Source organism: Neopsephotus bourkii, unplaced genomic scaffold (genome assembly GCF_033783945.1).
Source record: "Neopsephotus bourkii isolate Nb327-2 ecotype Australia unplaced genomic scaffold, CSIRO-AGI_Nbou_v1 NB_787, whole genome shotgun sequence".
Classification (NCBI taxonomy): Eukaryota; Metazoa; Chordata; class Aves; order Psittaciformes; family Psittacidae; genus Neopsephotus; species Neopsephotus bourkii.
The window spans coordinates 1,082,321-1,102,364 of NW_026901283.1; the positions used below are offsets into that span (position 1 = coordinate 1,082,321).

The window sequence follows — 20,044 nt, forward strand, 5'->3', positions numbered from 1 at the left end:
AGGATGCCAACTGTGATACAATGTACGGTCAGGCTCTTGAAGCAGAGGCATCCTTTAGAGAATGTGAAGCAAGGAACTGCAAAGGACTCTGTCGGGGCACCCCCTTCCTCTTTGTTGGCAGGTGTCACTTATTTCCTGACCATCACAGGCTGAAAGTGCAGGACCTATCAAAGCAGCTTCTCAGGCATCAACTGTAGGAGCATGACTTTTTTTCTGCAATAGGGACTAAACAAGCAATGTGGACGAAGGTAATGGTTTGGTGTAAAGAAGCAGAACCACACAGGGACCTAGGAATTCTACAGCCCTATAATATTTTTTGCTGGTTTTGCCAGTTTAATTTTTGGAAGTCTCTTGCTCTTTCCTAGATTTGAGCTGTTACTGTTTAAATGCAGCTGTACCTTGAAGGGTTGAATTCATGAAGCACATTGTTAATTTAGTCATATAGTTAACAGCTACTTCGTGAAATCCTGGTGAATTTCACAGTGCAAAGCAAATACAAGTTTTCAGCGTTTTGACTCCTATACAGGTATGTTATTGGCTACTGGAGCCTTGCTAAATCTTCATGCTCCAAGCCCATGGATGTTGTTGGTAGTTGTTCCAGTTCAGTCATCTGTGAAATATTCACAGATTTACAGTCAGCTTAAAAGTGAAGCTGTCAAAACAACCTGCCTGGTGATGATAAATAGCTATCAGAGAAGTGGTAGGCAGCTTCTGGGCTGAAGTATTTCACTTCAGAAAATTTAACACCATTTGTGTTTTGTATAATGCTTCATTCATGTGCAGGAATGCATAAATAAAAATTCTCATTTATGGTTTTTTTAATGTTTTGAAATGTCTGAGCTTGTCCTCTGGCTGTTATTTTTAGTGGGCTTTTACTATTTCTCCTTTCAAAGGAAGAGAAAAAGAGGAAATAGATGAATGTCTTACTACATGTTGTAAACAAAGTACACAGTGATGAGTGAATTTAAACAGCTAAACTGCCTCACCACATTGCCTGCAGGCAAGTGGTTGAATCTTACTGTTTTAAAGTTTTCAGAAAAGACTGTCTTATTAATAGTAGTGGTTGTGAAGTACCCACAGATAGAAGCACAGCAGTTCAGGTCAGCTGTTTCCCATCAGATTTCATAAACACAGGTTTGATTTTCAGATGAAGGAAATGAAAGGAAATGGTTCTATTGTACTATATCTGCTTGGCTCCATATAGAATGACATGTGGAAATAGTCTCAACTGGGATCTGAATGAGGATATATTATGACACCAGGTGCAGACTGAAAAAGAGGGCAACTTTGAGAAATATACCAAAGGTGCAAAGAGATCACCCTTCTGTGCAGGACAGATGAGGATATTGTGTATTTGACTGCCCATGTGCAGTGTTGATCTCAAAAATAGCTGCTGACTGCTTTTCTTGTTCCTTTGAATAGCTTTATTTGTCTTTGCCAGCTTTTTCCATGTTCTTTTTTTTCTGTAGCTTCAAATGAAAATTGTAAAGATGAGAGAAGCAAGGGGCAGAGATGCTTGGGAGAGAGTACAGCTCCTGGGGAAACAGGTGTGTCAGGTGAGAAAACAAAATATAGTCAGCATTCCCTGCAGCATTCCAGTTGTTACTGGCTCTGCTGCTCTGGGATAATACTCAAGTTTCTGTATTTGTGCATGTCCCATCCCTCTAAATCTGATAGCGGAATAGACTCCAAAACTTTGTTAAAGTTGTAAAGTAGGTATGCTTTATTCAGCTGAAGACGCACGGGGGATTGGTCCTCCAAAAGGCATGCGTACCTCAGTGCCGTTTTCCTTTTACATTTATCCTGTAAAGTCATACATATGTATTAGGTTGCACAATACGCCTATACATATTCATATTCTATCCCCGCTTCGTATTATAATGAGCTAAAAGGCTCTCCACTCATGCGCAGTGCCTCCTGGTGGTCTTGGGCAGGGGTCTTCAGATGAAGTAAGTAGTCTTCCTCTTGTGGGTAGGGGTCTTCAAGATGAAGTAAACGAGGCTTCCTCAGGCTTGAACTTTTTACCTCTGGTCCTCTCGCATGCTCTTTAGGAGCTGCATGGGTCTGGTCTATGTCCAACTGGTTTAATGAGCTCTTCATTAGGTTCTGTCCTGGTACTGCCTGATAAGGCATCTGCTAAGCTTGTCAAGCCAGCTATAACTTAAGCAGTACCCCCTTGTACAACCCCCCTCTGTACATTTTGTCTAACCCCCTTGTACAACCCCCCTGTACACAATAGGCCACATCAGTTTCAAAATCCATGTCTGCAAACCTTCAGTTAGGCTGGCCTGATACTTGGCATGTTTGGGGAACTGGTAGCTATTCAGCTGGTGACCAACCCAAGGTCACTAGATGGGTCATTGTCGGGGTCGTGTTTTATGCTCACCACAGTCCACCTGGTTTTCAGGCTTTTCCAATTTAGACTGAGGATTATATGTATATGCATATTATATGTATATCTCCAATTTAGGAGATATATATATATATATATATATATATATATATGAAATAGCTAGTTGAAGGTCAGGATGGTGCCTCTGATGTAATTTTCCCATAGCTCAGGGCTTGGGGTTCTTATCTTGGCTCTATGCAGAGCAGGAGTATGCGTCTCTACAGAGTGACTTGTCATTTGCCTTTGGCAGTTAACATTAAAGTCTGGATAATAAGCATTCCTTGATTTGTTGCTTTAATCTTCTAGAGGTAATACTTGGCTTTTGACACTGCCTCCCTTTCTTTGGTAAAAAAAAAAAAAAAATTGAGTCCCTAAGTCACTTAAAAGAGTAAATGGTTTTGTTAGAAACTTCTGACTGTTTCACCTACATGTGAACGTTCTGCTCTTACTTGTAGGACCTTAATTCTGAACCAGAAGTTGGGGTTTTTTGTTTGGGGTTTTTTTTTAATTATCATCCTAGAGACTTTTTATTGGTTGCCTTGGAAATTGCCTGTGGTTGGAGTTTGGGATTTCAAAACAGAAAGGAATTCAGCTGCTCACCATTTGACAGAGCCTGGGCTCTAACTAATATGCAATTTTGTAAGGAAATAGGTAATCACACACAATGTAATGGGGGTATGAGATGTCAGGGTGAGTGTGACCATAAGGAGTCAAAAAAATAGGAAGTTTCTTATGTTTGCAGGGAATTCTTAAGCAGTCATTATGCTTGCACTGTATGAAAACTTTTGCTGTTGTCTCTGTTGCATTTCATCTTTAATTTATATCCTTGGAACCAATTCTCCTTGTAAACTTCACTTGAAAACTGTCTTTCTCCTTTTTTGCAAGGAGTCTCCCTGGCACTGTGAAAGTAATCCATTTTAAACCAAGTTTGACAAACCAGAGGTAGGAAGAAGACAGACCTAAGTAAGCTACCAACATACCGATTAGTAATACCTACTAAAATGTACTTGTCTTTAATTTGTAAATAAGATGTCAGTAAAGTGAAGGCACAATGTTAACTGTGAATGCAGTGATACCACGTTTGGGGTGGCTGTGTAAGAGCTCTTAGCCTGCTGATGTTTGAGTATCCTTAGCACCTCAAACAGAATACAGTTACTGTTATAATGTACAGATTACCTAAACAACATGGTTTACCAGTTGCTTTGCTGATTAATGGACAGGTCACGGTGGATAATTCTGAGTGCTTGCTGAAATCAGTTCCTTTTTGTCTCTTTTTGTACCAAGCTAGTACATGTTTGTGGAAAGAAGTATCCATGCCTGTCGTTTGTTTGGTTGCTTGTGAGATCCCTGAGCTGAAATAGTGGCAAGGCAGTTTTGATAAGGTTGCAGTCTTGACTGCATGGGTTAGATATACATAACAGTACTAATGTATTGTGACACTTCTTCTACAACTCTCTTTCCGATGAAAATATGGGAAGACGAAAACCTGCAACAGCCAGAGTTCTTTGCTATCCTTATGTGTTGTTTAGCTGATCTAATCAGATATTCACTTATATAGAGTTTTAATTACTGCAAAGACATGGATTGATTTTTTTTTTGGTGTGGTTGTTTACATGAACTTTAATTTATGTATATATAGGATAAAATATTTGGCCACTACCTGAACAGATTAATTTGTACACCTGTTGATTGTTGAGCTTTCAACCTTAACTAGAAGAGTAAGTTTTATTCATGGCATTTTAAAGGGAAGTGGTGAGGAGGGGGAGGAAAGAATTAATTCATATCTTGTTAGTGGTGTTCTGTCACTCTCTGCCATATTGAGGAGTACCAGTGGGTCTGTATGCTCTTTCTCCTCTGCTCTCTGGTTTCTCCTCCAAATTCACCAACATTTAGTTTCTGATAGGCATTTATGATGATACCTGTCATTGTTTTGCATCCTGCAGCTCCCCTCAGCTAGCCATTAGCTATGTATTGAGTACATTATCTGCTTTATCCTTTTGAAAAAGTAAATCTTGAACATCAATATTTGTAGTTTTAATAATATTATTACCAAAAACATGAATATGGTTGATTGCTTGTTATAAAAACCTGGGAATATTGTCCTGCTTGTTTTGATACACTTTCTCACATACACACAAAACAGTTACACTTTCCTGCAAAGATGAATATACAGGATATTGTCAGTGAGAGTATCCATTAATGAAGATGTAAAGCTACACAACTGTAATGGTCTGTAGTACAAAATCAGATTATTTTCTTTTTCTAGAGAAGGTTCTTTAAGTATCATAGAGTATCACTGAGGTTACCATTTTTCCATGTAGACACATTTTGAGATTAAAAAAAAGGTTTTAGAAGCGGATATCATTACAACTTTTAAGAGGATATTATACTGTTATGTCTCATCAATATAAAACCATGATGCACAAATGAATGTTTTCAACTGAGTCTCTTTATCCCACGAGCACTACATGCTCTAATGAAATATAAACACTGTAGGGGATGAATGCATTCCAGATCCCTGTAAGCATCAATATGGAAATTTCCAGTTCTGATTGCTGCAGCTTGCTCTGTAAAACGTCAAAACTTATGAGACATGTCTCCTTAAATCTCACCTCATGTGGAAGTGGATGTGCATTGTAGCTTATGGTGAGTTATGGTTGGCACCATTGCCTGCTGGATGTCTTACAGTTATATTTCAACTGCAAAACTGAAGTTTATAGACTGAAAAACCTAATGTTTTTATGATGTGCATACAGATTTGGAGTGCTTGGTTGGAAGACAGGTGTGAGTTGGAAGTCTGTGATAACTTTTAGGTGTCTGATGCCAGGCTTAAATACTTAAAGTCTGGAACACCTTGAGGTTAGCGCACTATCTGAAAACTTGGATGTTAATGACTTTGCCTAGTCTGCACAGTGAGTTAACCAGAGTTAACCACCTAGTCTGACTTCCAGTTCACCTGCTTACATTGCCAGCAGGAAGAAAATTGCTACAGTGTAAAGTGGAAGAGAACACATCAACGTGGTTGGTTCTTTTATGGATGTTAAAATTGGTACCTTTACTGAGATAAGAAAAATACACTCCTATAATAGACTCCTGGAACAGTCTGTGCTGTCCCTGGCTGAAGATAGATTAGATTGGGAAAAGCTTACAATAGGACTGCAAGAAAAACAGCTGAAAAGTGCATCAAAGATGAAGTACCTGCATATACATGAAGCAGTTTATAAAGCCACATTTCCTACAGGTTTTTCACTGTAGATTGCACATCTTTACCATAGCTCTGACAACACCTTTGTTATAACTCAGTTGTCCCAGGAAAGGCACTAAATAACATACATGTCTTTGAATATGGTGCCTGCAATGTTCTTCCCTCGCAGCATTCAGGCTTTCTGAGTGACCACAGGCTCTGAACAGCAATATTTGCAATGCTTCAGTGCTCACTCTGAATTAAAGCTACAGATGACTGAAACTGATGTGGCCTATTGTGTACAGGGGGGTTGTCAAAATGTACAGGGGGGTTGTCAAAATGTACAGGGGGGTTGTCAAAACGTACAGGGGGGTACTGCTTAAGTCATAGCTGGTTTAACGAGCTCAGCAGATGTCTTATCAGACAAATACCAGAACAAAACCTCCTAGTGAGGAGAACGGGGGTTGTACAAGGAGTACTGCTTAAATCATGGCTGGCTTGACAAGCCCAGCAGTTGCCTTATCAGACAGCACTAAGATAAGGCTTCCTAGCGAAGGGAATAGCTCATTAAACCAGCTAGACATGGACCAGACCCATCCAGCTCCTAAAGAGCATGCGTGAGGACCAGAGGTAAAAAGTTCAAGCCTGAGGAAGACTCGTTTACTTCATCTTGAAGACCCCTACCCACAAGAGGAAGACTACTTACTTCATCTGAAGACCCCTGCCCAAGACCAGCAGGAGGCACTGCGCATGCGTGGAGCGCATTTTAGCTCATTATAATACGAAGCGGGGATAGAATATGAATATGTATAGGCGTATTGTGCGACCTAATACCTATGTATGACTTTACAGGATAAATGTAAAAGGAAAACGGCACTGAGGCACGCATGCCTTTTGGAGGACCAATCCCCCGTGCGTCTTCAGCTGAATAAAGCATACCTACTTTACAACTTTAACCAAGTTGTGGAGTCTATTCCGCTATCAATGACCTTTATGGAAGATGGCAGTCTTTCCACAGTGTTAGAGATAAGCAGGAAGAAATTATTTTGTTGTTTGGTTGGGGATGCTTTTGTCTGCATGCGCAGAATAACATGTTAAAACTATTCTATATACAAATTAATTGTGGTTATGAGGGTACTGGATAAACAGGTTGAGGTGGAACAGCTGACCCTTTCTGCTTACCAGTATTGCTCCTCTGTTGTTTTGCTAGCGTGGAGCAGCAAGCATGCTGCCAGGAATGAGCAGATGTTAGGTGTCAGTTTTGAGTAACGTCTCAGTAACCATATTTAATTTAAAATTAGCATCTCTAATGCACTAATGTTTTATGCATCCTTGTAGGGGGAATGTAGGCTGTTGGATCTTTGAGCACTTGTTAACTGTTTCTGACCAAGTGGCTTCTGGCTGTGTAATTAAATAATGTTAGTGGAAACTGACTTCAGTAGGCAGACATGCGGCATAATTCTGTGTCTTGTTCATATAGGAAGCCACACTACCAAAGCAAAAGAAAAAATCCAGGTCATCCATAACTCTGCATGATAGTCCTAACCTGAAGTGCGATGTTTATGATTGGGGTTTTCCTCTCTTCTGTTGGCAGAGTTAGTAAGGCTTTGAATTGCCCCTGATGAACTGAGAAATTCACTGGGAAAACATCTGGTCGCTTAGGAGTTCAAAAGTGCTAATTAATGACAAGGGCCTGCCTTGCTAATCAGTTTACAAAGATAGAAGTGCAGTGAGAACCCTTTTGATTCCTTCAGAGCAAGGAGTTTTTGCAGCTGCGGACACAACCTGTACTCTACACCTTCCTTCAGATCAAAGTTGATAAAAGGGAGAAGCAGGGTCTATAATTTCTAAGAGCTAAGTGTAATTTTGAATCCAACTTCATATACATTCTTCACTTGACAATTAATGGCTTTCAGTAAATGGTTTATTTAGTGTATCAAAAATGTAAATTGTCTTCTCTGTTAATATTTAACAGATTAATTTCTTTGCTGTTTCTAAAATAAATTGTTGGCAACATGTTAGAATAGCTGTTGGCTTCCCTCCCAACCCATTGTGGTTTTTTTTTCTGCACAAACTGCATATACATTTATACATATACTTTACAAAAGAATGCCAACTTGATACGCTTTTATTCTGAATCTCAAAACATAGTGGTAGATAGGAAATCTTTTTGCATATGCACATTTACATAACAAAGGGAAAGAGTAACTTCAATTTTCCAGTGATCATATGTTAAAATTCCAAGATTTAGAACTGAACGGTTTTCAGATCCTTTGGATGTGAGAAGTTTATATGTTCTGCTGCTTGCTCTTAGTAGTAAACCATTAACAAGTATGCTAATAAGTTATTTGAGATTTTACTTAAGGTAGAATTCCTGTACAAGTTTGGTGGGTGTATGTTGGAGCTGGGGTGAATAGAATGACCACAGACCATTAATTTTCTAGGTCAATGTTGTGCTGTATTCTAGTGTACAGAGGCTATTAAACATGGCAGCCTGACATTGAGCAAGTTGCAAGATTGAATTACCTTATTTTAGAGTTTTCTTTTAGTAGTGCCTTCCCCAAATTATATGTTTTCAGACAATTAGGACCGAGTCTGGGGGAAGACTGGTGTTTAACTGCAAACTCCTCTTGATTAATTAACAAGGCGAGAGGATTTAATTGAGAGAGTTTAAAGAAAATGAGCCAGCATAAACCAGACTTTTCTAGTGTTGCAGGGCAGAGATTTTGCTGTCTGCAGGAATTTGATTCATCAATGGCAGCTTCTTTTAAATGTAACCCTAAGTACAGAGCTGGGTAAGAAGTTCTGCTTCATAATCACTGCATTATAGCAATCTGCTTCTATTGGAAGAGTGGATGACTGCATCCAATGTATATTAATGTTACTATGATGCTGAGGAGAAAAAGAGCAGGAGGTTTTGACTGTTGATTGTTTGTTGTGTGTGGCATTTAATTCTTGTTTGCTTTAATGTCAAAAGGGGTTCCTAAAAACACTTGGTAAACTCTGCATTTACAGAATGCAAGTTCTTCCCCTGCCTGTTGCGCGAGCCTGTCAAATACATGTCTTAAGTGAATTAATAGAGGAAGAGGAAATAGAACAGCTCTTAATTGGCTGGAGTTCAAAGCCTTTGGGGTGAAAAGTGAACAGCTAACACGCAGATTTGCTAACCTCCCCAAGGAAGCACATCGGGGTGCATCGGAATACAGGTGCTGCACCATCTGGAGCATACAGAGCCTTTTATCATCTACTGGTTTGAATCATTTTTCTCATGATAATAAACTTTAGAGAAAAAACCACACTGGAAACTGCTATAGGAAATCTTTAGTTTTTCTTCTTATTTTGCCTGCTCTATAGAAAGTTACAAACGTACAGGCTTGGGGTACAGAGTAAAGCCTGAAGGACAGAGTGAAGGGCTCAGTGTATCACAGCCAGTATTGGTTGTTGATTCCCAAATATCATTGCTATCTGTATGCTTTATACTTCAAGAAGAAGAAGTTAAAAATCAGACAATGCTGGATTCAATAAGGAATGCTGCAAATGAGTTCACTAAGTCCCTGTTTCAGCCCAGGTATGTTTTTAAAACACTGATGTTAACAGCTGAAACATGGAAGTGGGCAGGAGCAGCAAAGCCACAGCTATTTGATGTTTTTAGTGTAAAATAGCTTGTTGAACAGCAGTGAGAAAAGACTTCTAAAAGAAAAATAGAAAAGAAAGCAAAAATGTTTGGGTTTTTATTTCTTGATATCTGACAACATTTTGGTGTGTCTTCTTGAGTGATAGCAATGTTTGAGATGTGTCCGCAAGTATTTTGAGAGTGATAGATCCATAGACAAAAGTTGAGAAGTTGTAAAGTGCCAGGACATACATGCTCATCAGGACCTTTGCTGAACCCTTGGGATGACGAGGCCTCTACACACTCAACAGCATGGTTGTTTTCCATGCCAGAACAGCGATTGGATTTTCTAGCTCACTTTGCTGTGGTTACCCTTTTAGCAGGAACACTTGAAGCTACTTCTCCCAGCAAAGCTCTTTTCCAACAAATAGTTGCCTACTTGCCTACTTAGATGAGTTTTGTGGGTTTGAAAACATTTATGTAGTCCTCTGTGATAAAGGATTTAGAAGAAAGTTGTCTTCTCAAGTAAAGTGTTTGTAGAACAGTGTTGCTAAACCCAGCTTCTTGCAGCTGTTCTGTGAAGTGGTGACTTTGTAGCAGCATTCTAGTATCTGAAGGGAGCCTACAAGGATGCTGGGGAGGACTCTTCATCAGGGACTGTAGTGATAGGACAAGGGTTAACTTCAACAAACTTAAACAGGGGAAGAAGTTCAAGTTAGATATAAGGAAGAAGTTCTTTACTGTGAGAGTGGTGAGGCACTGGAACAGGTTACCCAGAGAAGTGGTGAATGCTCCATCCCTGGCAGTGTTCAAGGCCAGATTGGACAGAGCCTTGGGTGACGTGGTCTAGTGTGAGGTGTCCCTGCCCATGGAGGGGAGGTTGGAATTAGGTGATCTTAAAGTCCTTTCCAGCCCTAACCATTCTATGATACTAAGATTCTGTAAGTGTGCATGAAGGCTCAAGGCTCTTAAATGAATTGTTACTGATACATTTGTAGTGGCCCCTTTGATCTTGTTGCTTAGAAATGTTTATTTTCTTTGGTTTTGTCTGATTATTTATTTTATATTTTCCTGCTACCAGGATCTATTAAATGGCAGCTCTACAGTTTTGGCAAAGCTTGGTGAATTTTCTATTAACTTTGACTTTAAGTTTGCTGTTGGTTACTGGCTATGGATGTTCTTATAGTATCTGCTGTAGAATTTTGTTTTAATGCTATTCTTCAGAAGCTATGGAAAGGGAAAGGATCAGCCTTCTCTCTTTACTTGGCTGTTTATGCCTTTGTTTTCTTTAGTTACTTTCTAACAAGGCTAAAAAATGCATTTTGCACTCCCTGCAAGTAATATGAGCATCCACAGGAGTGTAACAGCATATAAAGCTGCAATATAAACTAACAGGGTTAAGTTCTGTTTGGGAATTACTTTACAACTATTTGTTATAAGGGATATAAATCAATGCATCTACATACTAATACCAACTGCTAACAGAGAAAGGCTTTTAATCTAATCTGTCAGTTCTTCTGTTCCTACCTTTTTATTTGTTTGTTTTGAATCAATCAAAACAAATTTGTATTTTCTCTTTGAAAAAGTACTTGCTTACAGCTACCTGCACCAAACACCAGTTCCTAAGTATTTCAGCTGGTCTAACTGCAGATCTTTTATTATTTGGGGGGGTAAAGAGGGGAAGAGAGTTAAACAAAAAGATGAAAAGGAAGGAAAGGAGCTACAGAGATGTTTATAAAAACATCTTATTATGGTCTGCTATGTTAACATAATTATATAGACAAATCATTCCTGGAAAATGCAGTGGCAGGAGAAAAAGGAGAAACCTCTCTAATAGTGCAACATTGAGATACTTGTACCTAGATTTGCTCTAAATTATACTGGGACTAAGCCAGACACAGAAATAAGACTACCTTCTTTATGCAGCTATCCTGTATTGCCTTAGATTTGATCCCTAACATTTTCCTGTCCCTCCAAATAATAATTAATTATCTAATTAAAAAGCTTCTTTGCTCAGTGTGGGTAGGCAAATGGAATGAATCTGCTGCGTCCAGCTGAAGTCAAGTGCAGATTTTCTTGGTCTGTGTTTTCTTGCTGGGATGGCATCTTTTGCCCCAGGGTGATCAGGGAAGTGTTTTGTATTTGAGAGCAAATAAGAGGGGAAGGATTCAGCTCTACTCTCCACAAAGCTGGCTGGAGCCTGGCCAGGTGGCTCTGGATCTGCAGCTGACAGTCTGCATTGCCAAGAAATAGTCTGCTTTTAGGATGATGGTGTTTGGGTAGTGGAAATTGCTAGCTGTGGGGAAATGCTCTTCAAAAGAGCAAAATTTCAGTACTACTGTGTAAGAATAGTGCAGTTAAGTTTTTAGGGAGGTGAAGAAAAGGAATAGGGGAGATTATTGATTTTGCAGGTTACTGGGGTTCCTGATGGCATGAGGTCAGACCCTAGGGAGGTCTGAGATGGGACAAGGTGGGAAACGCACACAGTGGGACAAAGATGGAAATAATTTCCTGGAGAGGTGGCTAAGTGGTGAATGGAAGGGATGCTGTGGAGAAGAGACAGCTTTCCCTGCCTGGAGCATATACGGCTGCACAGCTGTTCCCTTTCCAAGGTCTGTTTGACAGAGCATATCTGCTAAAAACCTTGCTGAAAAGCTGCATAAGAGCCATTGCTGGGAATTTCTCCACCGCTGATAATTCTGACTGACCTTTTTCCACACATCTGTCAATACTAATTCTTATCCCCAAGTCAATCAAATTTCCTAAGCCTTTCCTTCTTTATTAGTCAAGCTGTAAATGCCTTAAGGCATTTTTAAATCTGCACAGTTGAGTAAAGAAAATCCTGGGAAAAAGAAGCGCACCCTGTAGGGGTATAAAAAACCTGGGTTTATTGCGTTGGTGGGTAGGGTTATTTATATTGTAAATGGAAGCTTCCATTCTAAGTGAAAACGTTGACAAGCAGTTCTGTTTTGAGTTACATCATCTTTTTCCTGTGTGCTACAATCTGCCCAATGCTTCCTATGTGGAAAGCTCTGCAAGAGGAAAGCGAATGTTGGCTGCAGCTTTGATAAACCTGTAAATGCATTCATCTGACTTCACATCCTCTCTCTTCTGTTATCTCATTTCAGCTGAAATTTAAACAAGCTTTTTCTTTGCTGGCAATCTGAAGAATGAGTATTATTACTAGAGGTGATCAAGTCCTTCTTTGAGAGAGATACAAAAGCAGCTGTGTGCATTAGGATATGCTCTTTCTAAGACCTTTGTAGGAAAACACGCAACAAGCCCATTTTCTTATCTAAGGAGATAAACTGTAAGAGTATTTTTGAAAGCAGAGTTACTCTTATTACCCTTGAAGTAAAATTTTGCAACATTTCGCACATCAAGATGCCTGTCCCAGAAGGCACAGCCCAAGAGCAAAGGTCCATTCTGTGGGACAAATTAAAAACCTGACTGTGCTGACAGATTAATCTTTTGACCAACACTGTTTTTGGGGAACAGATGGCACAGCTCTTGAATGTAGGCTTGCTTTTAAGCACAAATACTTTTTTCATGCTATAATCCCTCCTTCTCAGAGTCTTACCCGTCCTTGATTTGCACACTTCCTTCTAGGTGTTGCATCGCATCTTCCATTCTGAAAATAAAGTAGGTTGGGAAGAACAGCAACTTTCAAACAACTAGACTGTATTCAAACCAGATGAAGATGTGAGATTTCCAATACTGTAAAGCCTTAGACTCAGAGGAGATTTTGGACCTGCTTCTCTTAGTAGGAAGGGAAGGAGAAGAAGCTTTGATAAGACACAAATCTTGGTGTTCCTTCTAACAATGCAGTTGGCCTGTGTAATTATCTTGGTTTTAGGCCTGTCCTTACATTTGCTCAGAAACCTGCTTGCTTTCAAAATCAACGATTATCTGTACCTTCAGAGTGGTCCTCAGAAGATGCTGCCAGGCAGATGTCAGCTGATGTTCATCTTTTTGTCTCCTCAACACTTCCTGGTATTGCTTCTTTGCAGTAAGGGGGCACTGCTGTTAAAATCATGCTTTTGGATAGAGGATGGTGAGGCTTAATTTCAGCCTGTTTTAAATGTTGGTGTTTTCACCATCTATTTTTAATGCTTGTAAAACCTATATGGATGCAAATCCAGGTGCCTCCTTAGATAGCCGGAGCTCTACATCCTCAGCTACCAGGTGGAGAGTCAGATGACCTCGGTGACATACAATGTGAGAAGAGAAACTTTGCCTCTTGTGATCATCTTTGACTTGCCAGGGCTGCGTAACTTTTCTCCCCTACTTGCATATGCTGAGTAGAGTGGGGAGGGTGTGGAGAGGAAGAGTTTGGGCAAGGAGTGTGTGAGAGAGAACAAAGCAGTAGTGACAGAAGTCAAGGGAAGGATGCACACTTGCTCAGTGGAGGCTGGGTGGAACGTCTTCCTGGCAAAGCTCTGCTGCAGTGGTGGATTTGACCAGCTAGGCCACTATACAAGAGGTTCTTGGTGTTCGGTCGCCTTGATGCATGTAGCACAGCTGTCACTTTGGTCATTGGTAGTTTGTCTGGCTGCTTAAATCTAGTGCCAAGTGTTCTTGGAACCTGAGCAGAGGCAGGAAATGAAAGATCAGCAAGGATGATAAAGGCACAAAGAACAACAGGCACATGAAACCAAAATTTGATTGCTTGAGCTCTTTTGGTTTTTACGGTGCTGTGAGACAAGTGAGTTTTGAAGGAGAGCCGCGTGAATGCTGTATTGCTCTTCCTTATTCAGTATCACCAGACTATGCATGCTTATGTTGAAACTGCTGCTTTGCTGGAAGAGACATCTTGGTTACTTTTTTAAACTTTAATTTGTACTGAGGAAGGGGTTAAAAATACTATGTTTTTTATGTAAGCTGCAGGACTGAAATATAAATGTTGCAGTGCAGTCCTTGTAGTGCCCTGTGGAGCAGCTGGGAGAAGGTGTTCACCACATGGTCCATATAGAGACAGGAAAGCTGTATCTCAGGAAAATAAGAAAATCTGTCATCTTTTCTCTGTCCTAGAGAGAAAAAGATACAAAAGAAAAAAGTACATATCCTGAATGCTCCCAAGTTTCACAAGTTTCTTCCCTTGCTGAAAGTTACCAGGTATAGGTGTATTATTGCAGGATGAGTGGTGTCTGTTGCAGGGGGTTTGTTTGTTTAATTTAAGTTGGGCTTCCAGAAGAAATTGCTAAATCTGAGCTATGCACCTTAAACCTGCTCTTTGTAGTGAGGCTGGAGTTGCATAGTCATCTAAATCTGTTCTAGGACCAGTAGAGAAACAATGAAAGTCCTTTAAGTTTAAGCAAAGACAGATTACTGAAAAGTTAATGAGAAGGTGTTTCTGTAGCTCAAATGGGCACTTCTGGGGTGATTGTAGGACTCCTTATGTCTTGTTTTCCTACTCATGTGGGATTGCTTATAAAAACAGCACAGAAACTTAGCAGCAGATATCTCACAAATGGCCTTGGTGACTCATTTTAAAAAGGGAAAATACCTTACGTGCGGTTACTGTAAACTTGGTCTGAATACTTGACTGATTTTTGGTGATCTTGGTTGTACAAGATCTGCAAACTCAGTAGAATGTGACAGCACCTGCTTTCTTTCCTCCTTTCCCTCAGTTTTAAACCTCTCTGAAATGTCTGTAGATATTTAACCTGAAGTTGCAGATTGCTACTCCATAAATAATTAATTGCTCAGTTTGTTTCCCTTGGAGAAATAGACAGGAGCTGAAGTCATTCATATGCAGAGAACTTCTAGGTGTGTTAAGTAGAGATAGAAAAAATGTATGTTGCTATTGAAAATATAATTATCTATTTGTAGTACATGTCCTCCCTGAACAGTGGCTAACACAATACTGGCTCTCATTTTCCTTCTGTTCCAGACAAGCAAGCAGCATCTAGAAGGGTAACTTGTCTTGCGTTCTCCTTCACAGGCTGGAAAAGATCAGTAGATCGGTGCACGGGGAGGATGCTGGATACTGGGGTCGTTGATTCGTCTAGTGACACTTAGAAAGAGAGGCCCCAGGATTCATTTTTAGTCATTGCAGCTGATGTTTTCCCCTATGATTTTTCTCCCTTCTGTTCTCTTCCTCCAGTCCTTCTCCAGTAGGTGTGAGCAAGGAACTGTATCAGGTGTTGGACAGGGTCTCCAGGAGATAACTGATCTCTCCTCTTCTGCCAAAGGAAAGACTGTAATGCTACATTACTATTGAAAAGCACACTGCAAGATAAGTTTTAATCAGAGTGTGTTTTGCTGCAGTGTAATTAAGGGTAAAAAGCTTAAGCTGAGTGGAATAGTGTGTTTTTTTACTGTGCTTTTCCATTTCAGGTTCTTATCATTGCCTTACAGAGAAGGAAATTAGAATATGGGACGCCATAGCATTCATGGTATCAGTTGGCAGTAATAATTTTTATGAAGGCTGCTTGTGAGTTTGACTTGAGGCATTCTTGGCAGCATCTCATGCTAGCGGAATAAAGTCTTTTAAGTATTGCATGGCACTTCAAGAAGAGGGCAGACTGAGTTCAACTGGTTTTTGGTTGGGATGAATAGTTTTCTACTAATAAATGCAAATTAAGGGGGACTGGGATGGTGAAGGAGAATTACATTAGTTTTGCTGTCAAAACAACAAACCAAAACAACCAGATCTTCTGAGACGCATATAAGCAAAGACAAACCAGTGGTCAAGTATGTGATTGTAGGCTAGCTGCATTTTGATTCAGACTTTTTACCACATTTTGGTATGGCAAGTCAAAATGTAATAAACCAACTAAGCATCAGAGACAATAGTTACATGCTCTCAAGACAGTCTCCTAATGACATCTTTTTGTAGAATTCATTATTACAGTCACTTTTTAATGAGAAGAAATCTTTTTATTTCTTGCTCTCTCCTTTCCCACCCACATTACAGTTTTCCATAGGACAGAAGTTAATGTTCCTGATGAGGTTTCTATTTGTATATGCAGGGCTGAGGAAGACCAGAGGCCTTCATGTCACCTCCTATACTGATGATGACAGCAATTTATTACACATAACTGGTCACACAAATTTGAGCTGAAGTTTGCAGGTGCAGTCACTCAGCATCATAAGAGATAGCTTATTTGAAACAGCTAACTCCAGAAACTGCAATGTAGGTAGATTCAGTCATTTGCCACTCTCCAAAGTGAAAAATGCAATATTGCTATTCCTGTCTCTCCCACTCCTTATGTCTGGCTGTGTAATTTTCTAGCTCAGTTTTGCTCCTACATTAGTCTCTAAAGCTGTGCTGTAAACCAGATCATTGGAATTTCATCTCCAACTTTAAGAGTGGCAACTTCTCTGCTTACAGAGACCCTTAACAGAGAAAAATAGTTCTTTAAACTGGATATATATTTTCTGGTTTATACCAACTTCTTTTGTTTTATACCAACTGGTGTAATATTTTCTGGTTTATACCAACTGAATTGTTTAATGGAATATATTGAATTATTTTTATCACAGTTAGGACTCTGTGCCTTAAATTCTCATGAGTTTTCACTCCCAGCACCTATGCCTTTGAACTGAGCCAAGAGATGTCATGCACTGTGGCCAGCTGCTGCTCACAAGTGTTTTGCTTTAGGAAGCAAATATAGCTGAGGGAGAAACAGCTAACAGTTTCAGAGCTAAATGCTGTTCACAGGCCTTTGGCCTGATTCCCATAGTTGTAATTGTGTTAGTGTTTTAGGATATGCTGCCATGTGTGTGTTTGTATTGCAGAAAGATGTAGAATAGCTTTCTTCAGCCTTTGTGTGGTTAGATGAATTAGCCAAGATTCCAGCTCTCACTGATGTTACTGTGAGGGCAGTCTCATTGGTTTGGTCCTGCAGTTCAGTTGCCAACTAGTGGCCGGGTAGGGGTCATTCCTAGCACTTTGAAAGGGGCACAGTGCTTTGGCTATAAGGTGCAAGCTAATGGTTAAATAACTTTATTGAAACTGGATATTTAAATCTGGAAATATAGGGAGAAAGTTGACTCGGTCCTTCACACTTCCCAATTAATCAGCCTGATAGGAAGAATTTATTATTTGGAACTCAATTCAACTGCATGGATCAGTGGCTTTTGCTTTTCTTATACTAGACATATTCTTTGCAGGTGATTTTAATGGGTAAGCTGCATTAACAGACAACCTACAAAATTTAAGAAAACGTTTAGTATATAGAGATTCTTTCAATGGACCATGCATGAGTCATAATGTCGAAGTCTAAAGAATAATAGAATGAAATACCTTAATGATCTTATTTCAGTGAATGTAATTTATTTTTTACTTAATATATTTAAATTATTTGGTTATGTATTAATTGTTGAATGCATTGTTTCTGTCATAAGTAAAGTAGATATCCAAATTCACAACAAAAGAAAATAAATAACCTTCAAATAGAGGCTGGGTACAATTCGATACCTGGGGCATTTTGGATGATAGATATCAGATCTTGATTGCAAAGTTACGTGCCAAGTGTCTTGGCCCAGCCTACGGACAATTCTTGTAACCAGCTTAGTCAGGGATGTGATTTCACTTCCTACTTCTGCCTGGTACACTTAGTTTATAGCAGTAATGCCTGCTTTGTGGGAGTCACTGCAATAAAATTGTTCTTTTCCTTGTTCGGGGGGACTAGCTGTAGAGGCAGAGGCCTTTTGTTCTGAAGTCACTGCATCTTTCACAGTGTGGGTGGACTGCTTGAAGTACATGGGTCTAATCAGAGCAGTTTGTCTTCTCTGTTTTGACATGGCTGTGTTAAAAGAGCTTTATGGTTCTCACTGATGTGTTGGGAAGGAACAGGCTTGGGAGCACAGCCAGGCAGGTTAAAAAACCTGCTGTTATCCCTGTCCCAGGGCATAGGGGATGCTTACCGCGTCTGGGTGTGCTTCCTTCAGTGCGGTACCAGAGGCTAGTGGTGCTGTTAGTTGCAGCAGCATCTCAGCTAGAGCTGAAACAGACATTCATGTTTGAAAAGTAAAAAAATGTTCCATACTTTGGCAAGCCACATTGTTGGGTTTGTCTCTTAACACCATGAATGTCAACAGTTAACTTTTGGTGTATGGTGTATAATTATGAAGCAAAGGAAAGTAACCTCAGTCACTTGTATTTTATTTGAGAACATAAAAAGTGACAGAAGTAAGTTTATGATTCAGCAGTAGAAGACTTCACTGGAATCATGTCCCCTGTTTTAAGTTACATTACAGACTATGAACTGACACAGAGCACTTCTGCCTTCAGGCACCATGATGTAGAGACTTCTCAAGCAGCTCTTTTTTGCAGTACAGGAGAGGTCTTATTGTGAGAGTTGCGTGAAGCACTTCAGAGCCATTCCCATTTTTTTTCCTTTCTTTCCTTCCCCTTCCTCTTTTCCTTGAGTTATTTAAACCACATTAGACAAAAAGTTTAACTATGGCAACACCTTAATACCTTTGGCAATATTTTGTACTGTCTTTAAGGATGGTTCTGTCTTTTTGCATAGAAATTGCAAAAAGCAGGCTCCCTGTGTCTGTGCTGCAGGTGCGGCTGTGGAAGCACACAGAAGCGTGGAGGGAGCAGGTGGGAGCACCTTACAGAACACTGGTGCCATCTGATGGTAAGCTTTCCCAGCACATTCTGCACCCTCCCCTCCATGTAGAGATGTACATTTCATTTTTGTGGGAGTAGGGGGAGATGACGTTAGTTGCATGTTATATGTAAACATATATATATATATCCCTTAAAAACAGAGGTACTGCATCATTAAAGAAATCTAGAGTGTTTTGTGGTTTTTTTTCTTTATTCATCTTGTGTTTTAAAAACAGCTGTTAAATTAAGCTACAACTTACAATATTACTTTTTCATTTTGTTTTCTTCCCTTCCTCCCCCCAGAAGTAAGTATTGATTACAGGCATGGTCTTCCTGTGATAACTCTTACGCTGCCCACAAGAAGCGAACGCTGTCAGTTCACTATTAAACCAATGGTGACCACCGTAGAGGCATTTCTGCAGGATGTGCAGAGAGAAGATAAAGGAGTTGAGAGAGCAGAAGTCTTTGCAACAGGTATTTTACAATTCTGTCATTCCTCAAAATGAATCCTTTCCTTTCAAGTGGAATTTTCAAACGGAATTCCTTTCTGTCCTAAAGCATGAGTTCAGTCCTCCATCAGGTTTAGCATTGTTTACTGTAGGGGAGCTCATTGTAGATCCAGTGTGTGAATGAACTTCATGTACACAGGAACTTTGGCATTGTTTGTGGGGTTATTTATGTTAGGGTTTCGGGGGTTTTTTGTGTGTTGGGGTTTTGTGTTGTTTGGAGGTTGGGTTTTTTTGTTGTTTCTTTTTTTCATTAAGGCTGTGTCTGTTAGGCAGCAAAGTTAGAAAATTCTCTTGGAAAAGATAATTTTGTAAGAGACTCTTCAGCAGCCACTGTAACTAATAGTCATTGCCAGCAGCTGGCCTTCCCCTGAACATGGGGGTTTTGACTAAAAGGATTTCTTACTGAGGTGAGGCAGGGCTAGCCAAAAATATGTGCTGGCAAACAGTTAGCCTCCGAGTACAACTATCCTATTGTGCAGACACATCCATGACACAAGTATTTGTGGTTGTGTGCTGAATCTCATTCTCCTGTGGCCCGTCAGCAAAAGTTAATGGCTTGTTTTTTATCAATGCAAGCATCAGTCACTTGTGAAGCATAAGAAACCTACAAGTCTGGTGTTTCTGGCATGGATGAGCAGCAGGTTCCAAAGTGGAATGGAATTTGGACTGTTTTCACCTGTCTCACCTGCTTAAGCTCCCCCACCCTGACTTTGCAATAGAAACATTGCCCACTTTGATCAAAACAATGAGTGTTCAACAGTTCTCTGCTCTGTATTTT

General features: G+C 39.9%; 1 protein-coding gene across 5 annotated transcripts in view; it reads left to right on the forward strand.

The window, feature by feature from the left end:
* The window catches only part of MCUB (mitochondrial calcium uniporter dominant negative subunit beta), a 49,496-nt gene that overhangs the window by 22,370 nt on the left and 7,082 nt on the right, over window positions 1-20,044 (forward strand). For all 5 annotated transcript variants that reach the window (XM_061355195.1, XM_061355199.1, XM_061355198.1 and 2 more), the window contains 2 exons: window positions 18,710-18,785; window positions 19,061-19,231. In XM_061355195.1, coding sequence (XP_061211179.1) covers window positions 18,710-18,785; window positions 19,061-19,231 — 247 coding nt within the window. The remainder of the gene's footprint in view (window positions 1-18,709; window positions 18,786-19,060; window positions 19,232-20,044) is intronic.